The sequence below is a fragment of the Genypterus blacodes genome, unplaced genomic scaffold, assembly GCF_046128005.1.
Source record: "Genypterus blacodes isolate CSIRO-AG114 ecotype Tasmania unplaced genomic scaffold, CSIRO-AGI_Gbla_v1 ptg000112l_1, whole genome shotgun sequence".
NCBI classification, from domain to species: Eukaryota; Metazoa; Chordata; class Actinopteri; order Ophidiiformes; family Ophidiidae; genus Genypterus; species Genypterus blacodes.
In genome coordinates, this window is record NW_027466916.1 from 2718305 (window position 1) to 2736304 (window position 18000).

At 51.1% G+C, this 18000-nt stretch overlaps 1 protein-coding gene across 1 annotated transcript; it reads left to right on the forward strand.

Annotated features, from left to right (window-relative positions):
• Positions 1–292: 292 nt before the first annotated feature.
• Positions 293–17943, forward strand: eif2ak4 (eukaryotic translation initiation factor 2 alpha kinase 4). The gene is made up of 39 exons (XM_076161589.1): positions 293–651; positions 763–878; positions 1462–1564; positions 1658–1831; positions 1936–2016; positions 2099–2241; positions 2327–2427; positions 2517–2674; positions 2772–3310; positions 3609–3724; positions 4176–4330; positions 4458–4894; positions 4982–5054; positions 5140–5229; positions 5325–5447; positions 5960–6064; positions 6405–6468; positions 6550–6629; positions 6710–6811; positions 6903–6953; positions 7066–7302; positions 7524–7599; positions 8010–8131; positions 8687–8736; positions 8823–8991; positions 9515–9631; positions 9816–9881; positions 10054–10224; positions 10313–10447; positions 10545–10652; positions 10896–11024; positions 12964–13050; positions 13140–13252; positions 13340–13398; positions 13802–13905; positions 14185–14253; positions 15013–15057; positions 15850–15965; positions 17453–17943. The coding sequence occupies exons 1-39, from the start codon at positions 523–525 to the stop codon at positions 17508–17510; spliced, it is 4971 nt and encodes a 1656-aa protein (XP_076017704.1). The 5' UTR covers positions 293–522; the 3' UTR covers positions 17511–17943.
• Positions 17944–18000: the final 57 nt, after the last annotated feature.

An 18000-nucleotide genomic window follows, 5' to 3' on the forward strand; every position in this document is an offset into this window, starting at 1 on the left:
TCTGGTTGTTGTAACATTTAAATTTCCCTTCCGGGTCAAACAAAATCTAGATAAGAACAAATGTTGATAGGACCAAGATTTTATATTACCTGGTACATTTGGTTCTATTATTGCATACATTTAATAGCTGGCAGTAATAGTGCTGCCCTTCGCCCCTATGAATGATAAGTTATTATTATCATTGATTAGTTGAGCAACTCCCATCTTTATCAGCGCAGCAAATGTCCTCGTTTGCATCAGTTTATCTATGTACCGCCCCCTAGCGACCGCATCTGGAATTACATCGTGATGACGTTTCCCCTGCGACGAGTCTCGCAACTTCCACGCGCCGCGCGCAGCGTTGTTGTGCTCCGTGACAACTTCACCGACCCGCCGAGAGAACTCGACCCAACACCTGCAGGGGTCTAAGCGGACAAAGTGACCAGCGGGACGACGGCGACGCTTCTCCTTCCTTCGTGACCCAACGACGTGTGTGTGCGTGTGTGTGTGTGTATCTGACAGGCTGCCATGTAGCGCTGAAGAATGAACAGTCAGCACGCGCACACACACGGGACTGACGACTACACTGTGCAGCAGGAGAATGAACTAGAGGCGCTAGCTTCGATATTTGGAGATGATTTCCACGATCTGCGCAACAACGACCCGTGGAAGGTAACGGCGACACACGGCAACACACGAACATCCACGGCAGCTTCGTTAGCGGGTTGGTTGGGAGTGAACTTGGTGTGTTCGTGATAACGTGACAGGAAGTTGTGTTCGCAGGTCAAAAGGCCCCCGGAGGTGCACCTCTGCCTGCGGCCCAACGGGCTCAATAACGGGCAGGAATGTTACGTCACCGTGGAGCTGCAGGTCAAATGCTCCTCCACGTACCCGGACATGTGAGTGGGATGACCCCTGACCTTTATGGCGTGTTCCAGACAGGAAAGACCCCTGTAGAACAACAACAACAAACCAAACATGTAGCTACCATGCATAGTAGTTAGCTACCTCAGGTCTATTCAGTTACATTTACTAGCAGTTATTTGTTACATAATATCCACATTTGTAATCTTATCTTTGCACTGGCTATATGTTTGAGGTTCTAGCCAGGAGAACCTTATCATCACCTTCTTCTTCATCTTGTCTGTAGTAGTGCCAGAATAAATGTGTGTAACCCTCCAGTAAAACACAGTGAACGTTATTCGGCCTTCTGCGGTCCATCACATCAGCAGCTTGGTGGTGTATTTGATGGAGCGCTGATGTGGGAAATGGCGTCTCCGTGTTTATTGAGGTCGATGGTCAGGCTAAGTGTTACCATTAGACTCATGTTGAAAATGCTGAGTCATCAGCAGAGGCTGGTGGTGTGGTTATTTTTACTCTACGTTAGAAATCACAACCTGCTGTTATCTTATGAAACAATACTGAAGTGTTGTTCTGGGTTTCATTCACTCATGGTAACTTATTGTGTCGGGCCTCCATCAGGCCTCCAGAGCTGGAGCTGAAGAACGCCAAAGGTCTCTCCAACGAAAACCTCCAGAACCTGCAGAGTGAACTCACCAAACTGGCAGCAGTGCGATGTGGGGAGGTAAGGACACATGCACACACACTAGACACAGACAGACACACACACACACACCTATACGCAGGTAGCCTTTAACCGACCCGTCTGATCCATCAGGTGATGATTTACGAGCTGGCAGATCATATCCAGGGCTTTCTCAGTGAGCACAACAAGCCTCCGTCACGCTCCTTCCACGAGGAGATGCTGAAGAACCAGCAGAGGCAACAGGAGAAGCTGGCCCTGATAGAGCAGCAGAAGATGGACCAGCAACGCAAACAGGAGGAGGACATGGTGAGGACACCTTCAGTCCGGTTCAGGCCTAAACTTGAACAAACATTCAGCCTCTAAGGTGAAGTTGATTGTGACGGTGACTGTGTTTGTCCTCGTCCTCCCAGGAAAAAGAGATCCTGGCTGAAATCCAGCGACGAGAGGAGGAGAAACGTGAGGAGAGAAGAAGAAAGGAAATCGCTAAAATGGTGAGGGATCATCGCAGCAAACTTTGACGCTCCCCGTGTGTCACTATTTATCAAAACAAATGTCTGACTTTTCCGTCCACAGGAGCGGCTGGAGAGCATGGAGCAGCCGGTTAACTCAGTATTAGGAAGGAGCCCGCCTCCCTCAGCTGGACCTCCACTGGACAGCAACGACCCAAAGAAAGGAGGCGGTAACAGGCGACGGACTGCCTCAACCACACGGCACAGGTGAGCAAGGCACTCATTCACTACGATCGCACACTCAGTGAAAGAAATCTGTCAGTAAAGCTTCCATTTGCTTCTGTCTTTCCAGACGGGACACCGTCAACGACGACAGCCAGCGTTCACAAGAGGTTCTTCACTTCTGCAACAGCACCGTTGGAGAGCTTGTTGTCCACAAAGGGAAATGTTTAGGTAAAAGCTTGCTAAGATGCTGCAGCAGGCGTCTTCATCTGCCTCTGTAGGCTCTCGGTTCATTTCTGTCCCTTTGTCTCATCTCCCAGGTGTAAGCGAGAGGGTCAGCAGAAGTGTTTATTATGGATTCGAGGCGATCTCTGGAGACTTTGTCGTCATCTATGAGTGGTCGCTGTGCTGGAACAAGACAATGGGCAAATTCTTCACCAGCCAAGAGAAAGGCAAGATTGACAACTGTAAAAAGCAGGCAAGTATAAGAAAGAAACTGCTTAGAGTTAGAATTTGGCTGAGTAATGTTTGATTCAGCCTAAACAATATACATCGATGCTTTCATTCCTCTGCAGATCCATGGAGCAGAGAGTGAGCTCAACTCCCTGCTGAAGCTGGAGCACCCTAACCTGGTGCACTACAAGGCCCTGAGCTCCACCGAGAAGGAGGACTGCCTGGTGGTGGACCTGCTGGTGGAGCACGTGGCCGGGGTCAACCTGAGCCAAAGCCTGCTGAGCCACACTGCCGTCCCTCTGGACAAACTTTGCCACCACGCGGCTCAGCTCCTGGCTGCTCTGGACTACCTGCACTCCAACTCTGTGGTGCACAAACAGTTGGGGGCCTCCAGCGTGCTGCTGGACGCCGAGGGCAAAGTCCGACTGACCGACTACAGCTTGTCCAAGAGGCTCTGCAACATCTGCAAAGAGGACATATTCGAGCAGGCACACGTGCGCTTCTCTGAGGACACGGCCATGCCCACCAAGACAGGCAAGAAGGGCGACGTGTGGAACCTGGGGCTGATGCTGCTGGCACTGAGCCAGGGGAAGGAGGTCCAGGAGTACCCGGTAACGGTGCCCGAAAGCCTGCCTGCAGACTTCCAGGACTTCCTCAACAGGTACGGCTGGATGCATGGAGAGTATTATGTTTCACCCATTTACTTAAAATCACACTGAGAAAATCCGTTTGCAGAGATTGTGAGTGAAGTAACGGCTGTGTCTGCTTGCATGACAATAGTTCCTCCTCCTGTCATGTATTTCAAAGCAATTGCACACTGAACCAAGATAACTCCAGATATACGGACCAAATGATCTCCGAATTTACATCTAACGTCAATTGTTAAAGGCTAAGGTACTGAGGAACCTGTGTGTGTGTGTGTGTGTGTGTGTGTGTGTGTGTGTGTGTCTGTGTTGCAGGTGTGTGTGCCTGAACGATGTGGATCGCTGGACAGCCCAGCAGCTCCTGGATCACTCCTTCGTCAAGCCGCCCTCACCCCGGAATCTGCCGGAGTACCAGGAGTCCAGCCCGGAAGGTGAGACACACACACACACACACACACACACACACACGCACACACACACATACACACAGACACACACGTAAATGAGAAAGGAGCTGATCTAATGTCCTGCTGTCATCCAGGTCATTGAGACGGCACGGAGAGGATAGAAAAGGTAAATGAGGTTTAGATCATGAGCGACGCCACTGTCATCATCATAAAGTTTTGTTTATTGAGGCCTTTTTATTTCACATACATACTTACACAGATTTAAACCCAGAGGAAACCAGACATCAACAGGACACCATGTTTAGTCACAGCCTGGCAGTGATGTCATCTAAAACAAATTAACAGGAAAAGGTTTCATTACTTTTTTTGGCGAATCAACTAAACTCCCATAATCCTTTGCCATAACCTCTTCAGGCTTACAACCATTTTATTTCCCAAGTGTGTTAGCAAGACACTGTTGTTTGGTCTCTTGCAGAGTTAGCTGTGGATTTTGCATCGTCCGTCATCCCTCACAGTCACATCCTCAACGCTCCTTTCAGCACCGTCGTGCACAGGGAGTTTTCCCGCTACTTCAATGAGTTCGAGGAGCTGCAGCTTCTGGGAAAAGGAGCCTTCGGCGCCGTTATTAAGGTACGCCGTCTCTCTCCACGTCTGCCAGGAAGTCTGCTGTGACTGCTGAGTGTCCTCTTCCTCTCACTTGCCCTCTCTCTCGCTCTCTTTCTCTCTTTCTCTCTTTCTCTCTCCCTCGCCTCTCCAGGTCCAGAACAAGCTGGACGGCTGTTACTATGCGGTGAAGCGTATCCAGGTCAACCCAACCAGCAGGCAGTTCCGCCGTATAAAGGGCGAGGTCACGCTGCTGTCGCGCCTCAACCATGAGAACATCGTCCGCTACTACAACGCGTGGATCGAGCGGCACGAGCTGGCCACCATGGGGGCGCTGAGCAACACCGACAGCTCTGAGACGACGAGCGGCGGCGACAAGCTCCCCCGGGGAGCGCGGGGGCGGCGGGTGAACGAGCTCGGCCTCCCCGACAACGCGGAGGACAGCGCGGTGCCTCCGGCCCTGTCCAGCTCAGTGGAGTGGTCCACCTCTATAGAGAGGTCCTCCAGCGCCAGGGGTGGCGGACACCAGTCGAGCGACGATGAAGACGACGACGACGATGATGAAGAGGATGTGTTTTGTGCCTCTTTTCTGTGAGTCCTGCTGATGTAACCCTCGGCAGATTCACTCCTGCACACAGAGCAAAGTGTGACCGCGGCTTTGCTCTTATTTCTGTTCAGGCCATCGGATAGCGACTCGGAGAGCGACATCATCTTTGACAACGGCGATGGAAGCACAGATGAGCTATCGCAGGTCTGAATATCTCTCTTGCTTGCAGGTGTGTGTGTTTGTTATTGTCTTTGTTCACATAAATGGACGCGGCGTCTTTCCTCCTCAGGTCGAGCCGAGCAAACGGTCGGGGAAAGAAACGTCAGAGAGCACCGACTCTGAGCGACCGCTCCTCATAGCACATCATCTCTACATACAAGTGAGGCACAAAGCTTCAGCTGCACACACCTCTCTCTGCCACTAGAGGTCTCTACTGTGCTCTGTAACGTGTGTGTTCTGTTCTCCCCCCGGCAGATGGAATACTGTGAAAAGAGCACTTTAAGAGACACCATCGACCACGGCCTGCACCAGGACCAGACCAGACTATGGAGGCTGTTCAGGGAAATACTGGACGGCATCGCTTACATCCACGAGCAGGTGAGTGAGTGTGTGTGTGTGTGTGTGTGTGTGTGTGTGTGTGTGTGTTGTCACTTTCCGTAATCCTTCCCTCAGAATATGAAGGTCAGTCGGTGTCAGTTTGAAAGCAAAGAGAGAGAGAGAAGTGCAGACAACCAGATGACATGAAGTGCCGAAATAATGACATAATGTTCCTCTCAGCTTCGACTCGCCATCACTCAGCCTGTCGTCAGGTTGTAACTCTGGTATTATGGCGTGTGAGAGGCGTGTTTGCACAGATGTGCTCTCATGCTTATTCTCCTTGACCGCTGGTTTAAATGAAACGTCCCAACATCCTGTGAAGCTCATTAGCAAAGGAACATCAGGGGCTGTCTCTCTCTCACACACACACACACGCACACGCACACACACACACACACACACACACACACACACACACACACACACACACACACACACACACACACAAATACACACTCCCTGACTCGATTGAAGCCTTGTTTTTAACCGCCCCTCCCCCTCCTCTCCACCAGGGGATGATCCACCGTGACCTGAAGCCTGTCAACATCTTCCTGGACTCACAGGACCATGTGAAGATCGGAGACTTCGGCTTGGCGACCGACCATCCCGCCAATGTGGTAAGCAGCCTTCTAGCATTTCAACAGCTGTGTCTCCATCGCGTGTGTCGCAGGGTTTAATGTGAGAGCGGCGTATTGACACGGTCGCTGAGGTTCACCGGTTTGTTATTGTTCCTCTGTCGAGTGTGTTTACATGTGCTGTAACCTCCATTCTGCTCGGATTACGGCGGTTCTTCTAAAAAGTCAAGTAAACAGCGCAATTAGACGGATATCGATTGGAAGCACATGCATCTCCGCACCTGATGTCCCTAAGCAACAGTGTCATGCCTAAGTCATGTGTATTTGGCAAGAAATTCCATCCTCAATAAACCAATAACTCCCCACTGCTGATTTCTCGCAGGCCGCCGGTCAATTTGAAGTGGAGGAAAACGGATCGGCGGCGATGCCAAAACCAGACCCTACAGGTGCAGAGAGTTTTTGCATGTAGTCGCACAACAACGGCCCCTCTGTGATGTCCCCTTCACCCTGTTTCTGTCTCTCTCCAGGCCACATGACGGGCATGGTGGGCACTGCCCTCTACGTGAGCCCAGAGGTCCAGGGGAACACCAAGGCCTCATACAACCAAGTAAGACTGAGACTGAGTTTGTCCTTGTGGTGTGTGCGATGACTCCCGCAGTGCCAATCATCTCTGTGCTTCATCCTCAGAAAGTGGACCTCTTCAGCCTGGGCATCATCCTGTTTGAGATGTCGTACCGGCCCATGATCACCGGGGCCGAGCGCATCTCTGTCCTCAGCAAGCTCCGTGCAGTACGTCACACACACGCTCAAGACGGGAAAATAAACTCAGGCTTTAAACTGGTCTGTCATGATATTAAGCTCATCTGGTTTCCCCCTGCAGGAGCCGATCCACTTCCCCGAGGACTTCACTGAGTACGAGCAAGGAACACAGGTGAAGACTGAAGCTGCATCGCAGCGTTAAATAGGCATTTCCTTCACCGCTCAAAACCATAAGTTAACACTAAAAACACCCCTACGATGTCTTTGCCCTCGCTTCTTTTCAGAGCAAAGTGATCGTGTGGCTGCTGAACCACGACCCGGCGCTGAGGCCGACCGCCCAGGAGCTCCTGAAGAGCGAACTCCTGCCTCCCCCGCAGATGGAGGAGTCGGAGCTCCACGAGGTGCTGCAGCACACCATGGCCAACATCAACGGCAAAGCCTACCGCACCATGGTGGGCCAGCTGTTCGCCCAGCACACCACGCCCGTCATGGATTACACCTACGACATCGACGTGCACAAGGTACGCCTCCGGAGCCGGTCTGTCATTTTAGCAAATCCAGTTACGCCGCTCTGCCTGTAGATGTCACTGCAGACGCAGGAACGCTCCTGCTCGCTCACCTTCTGCTCCCTCTGCGTCGCCTCACTCATCTGGTCCGTGTATGCGACCAGCAGAAGGCCTGTTAGTGCTTAATCGATGTCTCCTGATCCCTAACAGAGGCTGTTTGTTTGGTCTCCCTCCAGGGCAGCTTCAATTTCAGCAGTGCCAAATTGCAGCAGCATGTGTACGAAACAATCACCAGGATCTTCAAGAAGCACGGTAAGTAACACTGCGCTTTGTTTGGCCTGTGTGTGTACGTGTGTGTGTGAGAGGACCAGCTCTTGTTGACTCCCCCCTCGGACCCCTGACCGGTCGGTCGCGAGGCTGTTTTAAGAACCCTGACATCACCATCTGCTGAACATGATGCCTGAACAATAAGTGCACTGTTGGCGAGCAGAGATTCAGCGCAGGTGTGTGTGTGCGTGTGCGTGTGCGTGTGTGTGTGTTATTTTTGCGCACAGTGCTGATGATGTCCAGCTGTTTGTATTTGTTTGTTCTCTGGCCTGGGTTCAGTATCTGCTCACATGCATCAGTTCATTTGGGGCGAGGGTCATGTTGTCTTATGTAGATTTTGCAGTAATACATTATGATGACTGTGTGTGTGTGTGTGTGTGTGTGTTTGTCATCAGGTGCGCTGCGTCTCCAGACACCCCTGCTCCTCCCCAGAAACAGGAAGTTGTATGAAGGCAGCGAGCCGGCCTGTTTCATGGACCACAGCGGAATGCTGGTTACGCTGCCCTATGACCTTCGCGTGAGCACAACACAAACACACGCACACACACACACACTCACAGGTGTGCGTGTTGGCACTTGCACGCAAACATTAATTATACAGCCATTTGCATCAGCACACACACACACACACACACACACACACACACACACACACACAGCCTGAGGACTAAGTGGTGTTTCCCCGCTGTGATTGATTGCAGCTCGCCGTCCTCACACAAGTGCAGCCAATTACCAGCCTTCTGTCCGTTTATGGACATTTACAAACTCCACCTGATTGGAAACACCAGATGAAGCTGAAATCACTTTTTTCTTTACGCTCGACTGAGCTGGTAAAGTTGTGCAGCGACGAGCAAAGACGAGAGAAAAGCTGAGTGAAGCAGATTTCCCCCCACGTTTCCCCTTAGCATCATTCTGTCACCTAGAAAGCTCAGCAAAAATCATATATTCAGAAAATGTGATCAGCTTTATTTGCATGAAATATCGATTCACTCGTTTGCATTTTATTACTGGCCAGATTTTCGAGAATTTGCGTGATTTGTGGATTTAAAATTGGCTTCCTGTTTCACTTCAGATGGCGTTTGCAAGATACGTGGCGCGCAACAACATCACACATCTGAAGAGGTAATGTCTCTGAAGCTTACAGTCCTTTTGAAGTGTGTGTGTGTGTGTACTTAAGCGTTTCCTTCTTGCATACGTCTTCTCCCCAGGTACAGCATCGAGCGCGTGTTCCGCCCTAGGAAGCTGGATCGCGCTCACCCCCGGGAGCTTCTGGAATGCGCCTTCGACGTCATCGCCAACGTCACCAACAGCCTGCTGCCCGACGCCGAGATCATCTACACCATCTCGGAAATCATCCAGGAGTTCCCAGCGCTGCAGGTCTGTGGGATCCCGCGTGTCTCCGTTTGTTGACGCGGGCTGGACGCCCGCATTGTTGTTCGGGTTTCCCTTTTCTGTGCGGCGCTCGCATTCCTGCCATACCACAACACGTGTCCGCTTGACAGATTTGCATTGTATCCCAGTCATGCGTCGCTCTGTCCACTTCCTTCCTTCCTCCCTCCCTCCCTCCCGGTCCAGTCCGTTTCCTGTCCAAACGTCCCAGCTCTCTGCGTCAGTCTCCAGTCGCGGCGAACCCGGTGACCTCGGTGTCCCGGCCTCTGCTTGATCCCCCTCAGATCCTGTTTGTGATCCTCTCCTCCGCGTGTGAAAGCTTTTAAGAATACCTGAGTGGGGCTGAATGAGAGGGCAGCCGGACGCAGACGCAGCAATTATTCACTCAAATACTCACAGCGCTGTCGCACTTTTGGGGTTTGGACTGTAATTGCAGCGGCGCTGGGCTGAAGGTGTGTGTGTGTGTGTGTGTGTTTGTGTGTGTGTGTGTGTGTGTGTTCTGTAACCACAGGAGAGGAACTATCTCATTTACCTGAACCACACCAGCTTGCTGAAGGCCATCCTGCTGCACAGCGGCGTCCCCGAGGACAAACTGAGCCAGGCCTCCAGCATACTGTGCGACGCCATGGTCAGTGCACATTACACACACACACACACACACACACACACACACACACACACGTGCCTTACAGATGTTCTTCACATTGCGTGTCTGCTGCAGATTTGGGGTCTCAGTGTATTCAGTCACGGTACAAATGCAGTCTCTCTCTCTCTCTCCCTCTCCCCCTCCCTCCCTCCCTCTCCTGCATCAGAGTGAAAGGTTGACCAAACATGAGCTGGAGGCAAAGTTCTGCAATCTGTCTCTGTCCACCAACAGCGTAAGTGTCCACCGCCATCTCAACCCTCTGGAAAAATAATCACTGCCTTTGGCGGCAAGTTTCTCGCTCCAACTACACGTATAAACACGATCTCTGTCTCTCTCTCTCTCTCTCCCTCCCCCCCCTCTCTCTCTGTCTCTCTCTGTCTCTCCCTCTCTCTCACTCTCTCTAGCTGCACACCCTCTACAAGTACATCGAGCAGAAGGGCGACCTGCAGGACCTGGTGCCTCTGCTGACGTCCCTGTCCAAGCAGAAGACCGCCGTCACCCAACTAGCCAAGCAGGGCCTCAAGGACCTGGAGGAGCTCACGTTGCTCCTGCAAAGACTGGGGGTCAAACTGCAGGTCGGTCCTGTGTTCTCTGGTGGAGGATGTGGGGTGAATGTTGAGATGAAGATGTGTCTCTTTAATGTGGGCGTGTCCTTGTCTGCAGGTGGTGGTCAACCTGGGGTTAGTGTACAAGGTGCAGCACCACTCGGGTGTCATCTTCCAGTTTGTGGCTTTTATCCGGAAGCGTAAACGCATCGTCCCAGAGATCCTGGCCGCTGGTGGACGCTACGATCACCTGGTAAGTGTGACGGTGGATCAGCACTGTATCGTCTGAGTGTGTGTTCATCAGTTCTGTCAGACCTTCAGTGTGTGTGTGTCCTCTGCGCCGCCCTTAGATCCAGGAGTTTCGCTGTCCGGCCTCCGCCGTGCCGGTTCCTTCTGCTGTGGGCGCCAGCATAGCCCTGGAAAAAGTGTGTATCGCCATCGCCAGCATGGAGGAGCCGGTGAGACAGACACACACACACACACTGTGTTATGGTGACATTACTAATTATAATAATGAAGGAGCAGGAGACAGACTTTCATATTTAATGATGCCTTCCTTTCTGCCACACAGCCACTTTTAGAAACGTGTTAATAACTATGATCAGAGCCACAGAGTCATTTCTTATAGTTCACAATGATGATTTTTGAGTTCTCCTCGTCTGACCGAGCTCTCTTCCCTGTGTCTCCTTGTTGTGCGCCAGCCGCTGGTGAGTTCCTGCGACGTACTGGTGTTTCCTGTGGGACACTCCTCTGTGCCCCGAGCCATCACCGTGGTCCTGAAGCTGTGGAGCGCCGGCGTCTCGGCGGACATCGCCTACGACGTCTCGCAGGTCAGCCGTCTCGCTCAGAGATCCCAGATCAACTCTGGTCTCCGTTTCTGTTTCTGTTTCCGTTTAGCCAGCCAAGAATGTTGCATCGATGGAAATAAGACAGGACTGGAGATGTATAAGCTATAATAAAGTCAAAACACAACTTTGCTTTGCTGTAGAAGCGCTCCCAACTTAGTCACAATAAAGCGTTGTGCCTAAATCTATTTTGGCTAAAGGGAAAGTCACTTCCTTACTGTTGCTTCCTGACTTGTGGGAGGAAGAGAATCTGCCAAGGAATGAGACGAAGCAGATGTGGAGATGCAAGCGCAGAGTTCAGCCGCTCGTCCAACCATTGTTGCATAGCTGAAGTCAATAACGTGTGTGTGTGTGTGTGTGTGTGTTCCTACAGGAGATCCCTGAGTGGAGATCCCGTGTCGTTCATTGTGTAAAGCGGGTGTAGTAACCACGTCCGTCCCACAGGGGGCAACGCCTGAATGCTAACGCTGCCGAATCAAAGAGGAGAAAGTTCCAGATTTATCACTCCGGTATCAGACATAGTAAACATCCCAGAGAGTGGGCAGAGTCACCTGGCGTTAGAAAAGGCAGCGTACTCGTTCCAAACGCTCCCGGTCCCACGCCTCCGTCACATTCTTCATGTTTATGTGACAAACCCGTCTCAGGCGTGTGTTTGTGTCCTCACAGGTCTTTGTCCACATCTCCTCTCTGTCTCCGTCTTCATTGTGACCTCACCTTCATGTTGTTTCCACCTTTACCCCCCTTGTTGTTTTACCTTTGCGTGACTCCCGATGATGTCCTCATTGTCTTCGCCCCGAGCAATCTGCCAGCCCGCCGCTTCCTCCGGGGGCTTAGGAGCCCTTAGGAAAGCTTCGCCTTTGGCTCGGCTCAGCTGGGAAGCAACAAGGCGTCGCACATTCCACAATGTCAAAGAGTTGGAGCGTTGTTGTCTTTCTGCCTCTGCCAGCTCGCTTGTTTGTGTACGTGTGTGTGTGTGACCTGTTGTGCAATCGGTGGGAATGTTTAGTTTGGAGCTCCTTGCCCGTCGCTCGCCCTGGCTGGTCTTCCATTAACACCGCTCACGTGCTGAATCTTGCAGCTTTAATTCGTCCACGAGGGAGGAGAGTTCATTCTCTGTAAGCTTTTATTAGCCTATTGTGGCACATTTCCCTCTTTCTCTCGTTTCTTCCCCTCTTTAGCTGTTGTGAAATCATTAAAATCCCCCCAAACTGCAGATCCACGCTTTGCAAAACAACCACTTCTGCATTTTTACTGATTTTGCTGAAGTATTTTTCCACACCGGTGCTTCTCCTGCCGTTAATTCCTCACTAACCTCTGCATTTCTGGCATCCAGGTGGAATCGTCAGGCCGTGTTTGATGAGAATAAATTGGGTTGACACACACAGCCTGTATACACAGTCTGCACACACTGACGCGGTTGAATGCAGACCCGGACACACGTCGGTGTTTGGTCGCGTCTTGTCTTCGGTCCAAACCAAACTCCTGCCGCCTCAGCTGAATGACTGCAGCTATAGAAGAGAGAGTTGAAGGCCACAAGTTCAGCGTTTCCCTCCAGAACACTAATCCACCCCGCGTCCCGCTCACACATCATTAGATGGAACCGTAGAAACGTGCGTCTGACCTCCCTCCCTCCCTCCCTCCCTCCCTCCCGCCCGCCCGCCCGGCTGGCCCGCAGGCTCGCTGCTCCACATCCTCACGCTGCCGTTAAGCCCAAAGTTTAAAAATAATAAATCCCAGAGGTTGAATGGTTCACTTTGTCTCTGTGTTATGAATGTAAAACCCATTTCTAAACGTCGGAGCGCTTCTCGTGGTGCCTTCAAGTCCTATCTGGAATGTGGTAATTAGGAGATAAGGGCACAGCAACTTCCCCACAATGTAGGAATTTGTGAAGAAACTCAATCTCTTTTTGTCCTTTTGTCTTCAGTCCCAGGAGACGTTGTTGGACCACTGCAGGCTGGCCGGCATCACCTGCTTGGTCCTGGTGTCTGACAAAGAGGGGAACTACGCGAAGGCAAGGCGCCGCCATCTTTACACCCCTAAACTACAGCGCCGCGCCGAAGGCTCCAGTCATCAATCATGGAGTCGTTTCTGTGTCCTCAGGTCAAATCCTTCGAGAGGGACAGACAGTCTGAGAAACGGATTTCCGACCAGGACCTGCTGGACCACATCGTGCAGAAATGTCGGCTCAGGTTCCAGGAGGAGCGAAACAACAGGTAAAGTCTTTTTTTGTGCGTGGCGTGACTGAAGCGAGGCGCGAACGCAAGCAGCGTTTACAGATGTGTGTCCACGTGTCTCTGCAGGGAAATGCCTGAAAGCCTCTTGCTGCCAAACCCCAAAGGATCGCTGCTCAACACCACAGGTACCCACAATGCATTGTAAACCCCACTGCTTATATAATCGCCATAAAAACTTAACGCAGCGTTTAAATGTTTCCCCGCTGCGTTTCTGCTTTGTTGCTTTTGGCTCAAACGTGGATTCCAGTGTCACGTTTCCATTTTTAGCCTTTAACCGTTATTCTTATGTTATTATGCATTCAGTCCGATAAGAATGAGCTGGAAGTGTTGAATTTCACACTGTGTTTGGCAGACACACACACACACACACACACACACACACACACACACACACACACACACACAGCTCTCGTCATTTGGAACAATCCATTTCTTTCACTGTCATCTGGTTGGAACGTGTGAGTTTGAGGTGCGATGGGAGAGAAAGCTGTGACGTGACGCGACGTAATGTTGGATCTTTGCTTTCAGGCTCGTCGGAGCAACACGGGAGCAGCGGCGCCATGAGCATGAACGTGAACGTCATCAGCCCCGACAAGGTCTCCGCCAGCGCCAGGCGACGATACGAGACTCAGGTCGGTTCACACACACGCACACGCACACGCACACGCACACGCACACACACAGACACACACACACACACACACACACACACACACACACACACACACAGTGAACTATAAGCTTCTGTTTGAATTCTTTATGAATGAAATGAAAGTCTGAATGTACAAATGTTAATCGTCAGCATCTGTTCTTCTTCTTCTTCTTCTTCTTCTTCTTCTTCTTCTTCTTCTGTTGTTTGTAGCATGTGAAACCAATTCCGGGACCAATTCCACCTTTTCTCTCTTTTCCAGATCCAATCCAGATTACAGAATCTCAGCAGCAATTTGCAGAACAAGAGCAGCGACATTGAAGTTCTGGCGGTAAGTGACTTTGTTTGTTTTGCCCCCCTCGCTCCCCTTCTTCTCCTTCTCCTGCTTCTTCATCTTCTTCCTTGGCGCTCTCCCTCCTTATCTCTCGTGGCCGCTCTGATAGCTAAAACAGCAAACGTTTTCTAGCCATTTTCCTTCGCCCAGCAGGGGGTCAGAATGCCTGCAAAACCCTTCCAGCCACACGGAGAACAATGAACACAAAACAGAAGGCAAGCCAGAGTGTGTGTGTGTCTGTGTGCATGTGTGTGTGTCTGTGTCTATGTGTGTGTGGGGCTGGATGTAAGTTTTCGGGCCCTTTCTGTGTTTATTTGCGGTTGCTTAGCGACCTGGTAGGGATTCCTGGGAGGAAATCGCGGCGCTCGTGTTATTTACTCGGCCACAACATATTCCAAACACATTTTCCCATCGCTGCTCCCGCGTCTGGATCGCATCAGCTACGCAACAACAAACGTGAGTTATTGAAACATAACAGACGTGATTCCCCGCGTGTCGCGTTGGAGCACATTTTCTCAGGAAGACGAAGCCCTCTGACGCCGTTTCTTAATGTTACATTGTGCTGGAACATGGCAGCCGCTCATGTAAACACATTACACAAGCTGTTGCCAACGGTTTCCTGGTTTTGTGCAGAGAGCGGAGGACATTTTGATATGTTTAGGCCGATTATGAACGCCCTATCTGCGTTTGTTTCCTATGAAAATGTGCGTGTGGTGTTGTTGCATTATGAGCTTCCATTGTTCTTTTGATTCGTAGGTGGACCTGCAGAAGGAAACGCTGATCAACTTCCTGTCTCTAGAGGTTAGTTTTTCCTCAACAACACGGCAGAGTCAATAAAAGGCTGCAGCCGGGCGGGAGGGGAGGGGAGGGGAGGGGAGGAAACGCCAGCAAGAGGTCAGGATCCAAGACGGGAAGAGGGGATCCCGTCTCCTTCCTCGTGGTCGTGTCTGCGGAGGAGCGAGAGCGAGGGAACACCCCTGCTGCAGCCTTGGCTCACACACACACACACACACACACATACACACACACACACACACACACACACACACACACTCTCTCGCACATCGTACAGTTCGTACACGGCGGAGAGGTGTGAACGTTCGCATTCCAAACTTCTGACCGCAACTCCTAAAAGTCCCTGGTTACCGTCAGCGGCCCTCAATTATCGGTGGTGAAAGCGACGTAAAGAAAGATGAGAAATGCGCCGTGCCGTTGTTATATAAGCAGGCATGTGTGGGGCCGCCTGTGCATCCGCCAGGGCCCCCACGGCAACATGTGGGAAAGAAAACACAGCCAGTGTATAGAGAGCGCGCGACAATACACAGCGGACGTGGCCCCAGGGCGAGCAGGAGAGAGAGAGAGAGAGAGAGAGAGTCTGTTTCATACGGCAGATCGCCACGGAAACCATGGAGCTCATGTAGCTTCACCGCTGACGTGAGCAAACACAGCACCAATCAAACACTCCATTCACTCCAATGCTGCTTACTTTGTTAATCATGCAGTCAATCAATCTCTCTCTTTTACTTTCATTCCCTCTCTCTCCTTCTCACTTTCTCTCTCTCTCTCTCTCTCTCTCTCTCTCTCTCTCTCCAGTTTGACAGTGAGGATCAGTTTAACAGCAGTGTGAAGCACCTGCTGTCTCGTCTCCCCAAGCAGCGATACCTCAAGTCCATCTGTGACGAGATCCACCGCTTCAAAATCACCAAAAGGTACGTCGGCTCGCCGTTCCCTTCATCAACTCCTCCTCCTCCATTCATTCCCTGTCCGTTCCCCTTCCACGTCTCCCAAGATGGCCGACCGCGGAGAGATCTAATGAATCCACGCCCAGTTTTTGGGGAATTCTCCAGGCTCTTAAACGAGGCTGGAGTTAATTAACGACAAATCCAACAACAGACAAAATGTGGGAGTCGTCTGGGAACGCTGATGGAACGATTACATTGACGGGCGGAATCATCGGGGGGAGAGAACACTTCTTATTAATTTGTCTTGTGGGAATCCCGACACGTTTATCTGCTTCCCCTCTTAGCTCAAGCAGGCGATAGATGATGACACATGTGCTTCCCCTTGATCTCAGCCAGAGATTGTGATTGGATCTCAATCTGATGTGATTACAAGAAGTTTCACGCCGCTTATTGCCTCAAACAGATCAGAACATGCGTGTTAGGTTCACATGGCGACTCCACATGTGTGTCGCCGGCCTGCAGGTGGAGTCGGCGGCAATAAGGAGTTTATTACGCAGAGGAAGCAGCCGTTGGGGATTGGAAGGAAAAGTAAAAGAGGAACAAAGCAGATGACAAAAGCAACTTAGTACCTTTGATATTGTCTTAACAAATAAACAGCAGACTGGAATCTTCTTCTTCTATGAAAACACGATGACACCCGGGGCGGAAGACTTCAGCTCCGGCCCGGGTGTCTTGTTTAAAGCGGACGGCGTTAAGTCGGGTAAACGAACATCAAATCCTCACCTGCTTCCATTTCCTGAGGTGAAATCAGAGGGGCGGAGCATTTACCTCCTTCGCTCCTCTGATGTTCGCGTCCCCGTGATGATTGATGGCGAGGGCGTGGTACAAGGGGGCGGGGTCGACGACATCACACTTCCTCGGCGGAGTCGTCCGGGGTTTGTGTTTGTGTTTGCAGCGTGGCGTTGCGATGCTGGTAAGTTCCCGTAGAGAGAATCCCTGTGAGGGATCTGGACAGATTCTCTCTTTCATGAATGGAGCAACAAAAGGAAATCAAAGCCACTCACTCACTCTCACTCTCTCTCTCTGTCTCTCTCTCTCTTTCTCTCTCTTTCTCTCTCTTTCTCTCTCTTTCTCTCTCTCTCTCTCTCTCTCTCTCCCTCTCTCCCCCTCTCTCCCTCTTCCCGTCCGCTTCTCCAGAGCAGTTGTTTTTAATTTCCCGTCTCTGGCTGTGTGTTTGATTTGCCGTGGAGGGAAAAAAAGCAACCAAAAAAAAGTCTGGGCTGATAAATGAGCGTCACAGAAAGCTGGCAAACAAAGGATAGATTCACGTTTTTATGGGTTTGGTTTTGCTTGTTTTTCCGTTGCGTGTCGGCCACAGGCGACGCAGATGATGAGGATGATGATGATGATGAGGAGGATGAGCCAGATGAGCAGGGAGGTGACCTCGCTGTAAGAGGCACCGAGGCTTTGCTTTTGACCAAACTACTCTCTCACACTTGCTTTTGCCTTCGCAGGGTCACTCTGGTCGTCTTGTACAGCTACAAAGACGACTACTACAAGATCCTCCTCTGAGAACCCTGAGACGTCTGTGCTCCCTGGGCCTGGTGAGACGTCCACCGGCCCGGGAGACGTCCACCGGCCCGGGAGACGTCCGCCAGACCACTTTGGGGTTCAATAAACTGTCAGGAGCTGGTTTTACCCTCAGTTTCTGCTTGGAAGTGGCAGCTTTGTCCCTTTTTCTCCCATTTGGAAAGTGTCGGCTTTCCAAAGTCCAGAGTGAATGATCGTGTGAATCTCGTTGAGTGACCCGACTGAACCAAACGACGTTTTTGGCCTTCTTAGAAAAACTAAAAGCAAAGTACACGAGACGTTTGCTGGACTTCACTGCCTTAACTGAATGAAGTGTTATTATATTTGAAAGGAAAGGGCTTTCTACTCCAAACTATGAATTATGTATCATGAATACCTTTTACATTTCTGTCGTAATAAATGGCTTTGCCTCTCATTTTTGTGTGTGTGTGTGTGTGTGTGTGTGTGTGTGTGTGTGTGTGTGTGTGTGTCT

Excerpts from the sequence above, each read along its gene's own strand:
- eif2ak4 (XM_076161589.1), top strand. The coding sequence starts at position 523 with ATGAACAGTCAGCACGCGCACACACACGGGACTGACGACTACACTGTG. Across the intron at positions 6,812-6,902 it reads TCCTCAGCAAGCTCCGTGCA|GAGCCGATCCACTTCCCCGA; the intron begins GTACGTCACACA and ends TTCCCCCTGCAG. Across the intron at positions 10,653-10,895 it reads TCGCCAGCATGGAGGAGCCG|CCGCTGGTGAGTTCCTGCGA; the intron begins GTGAGACAGACA and ends GTTGTGCGCCAG.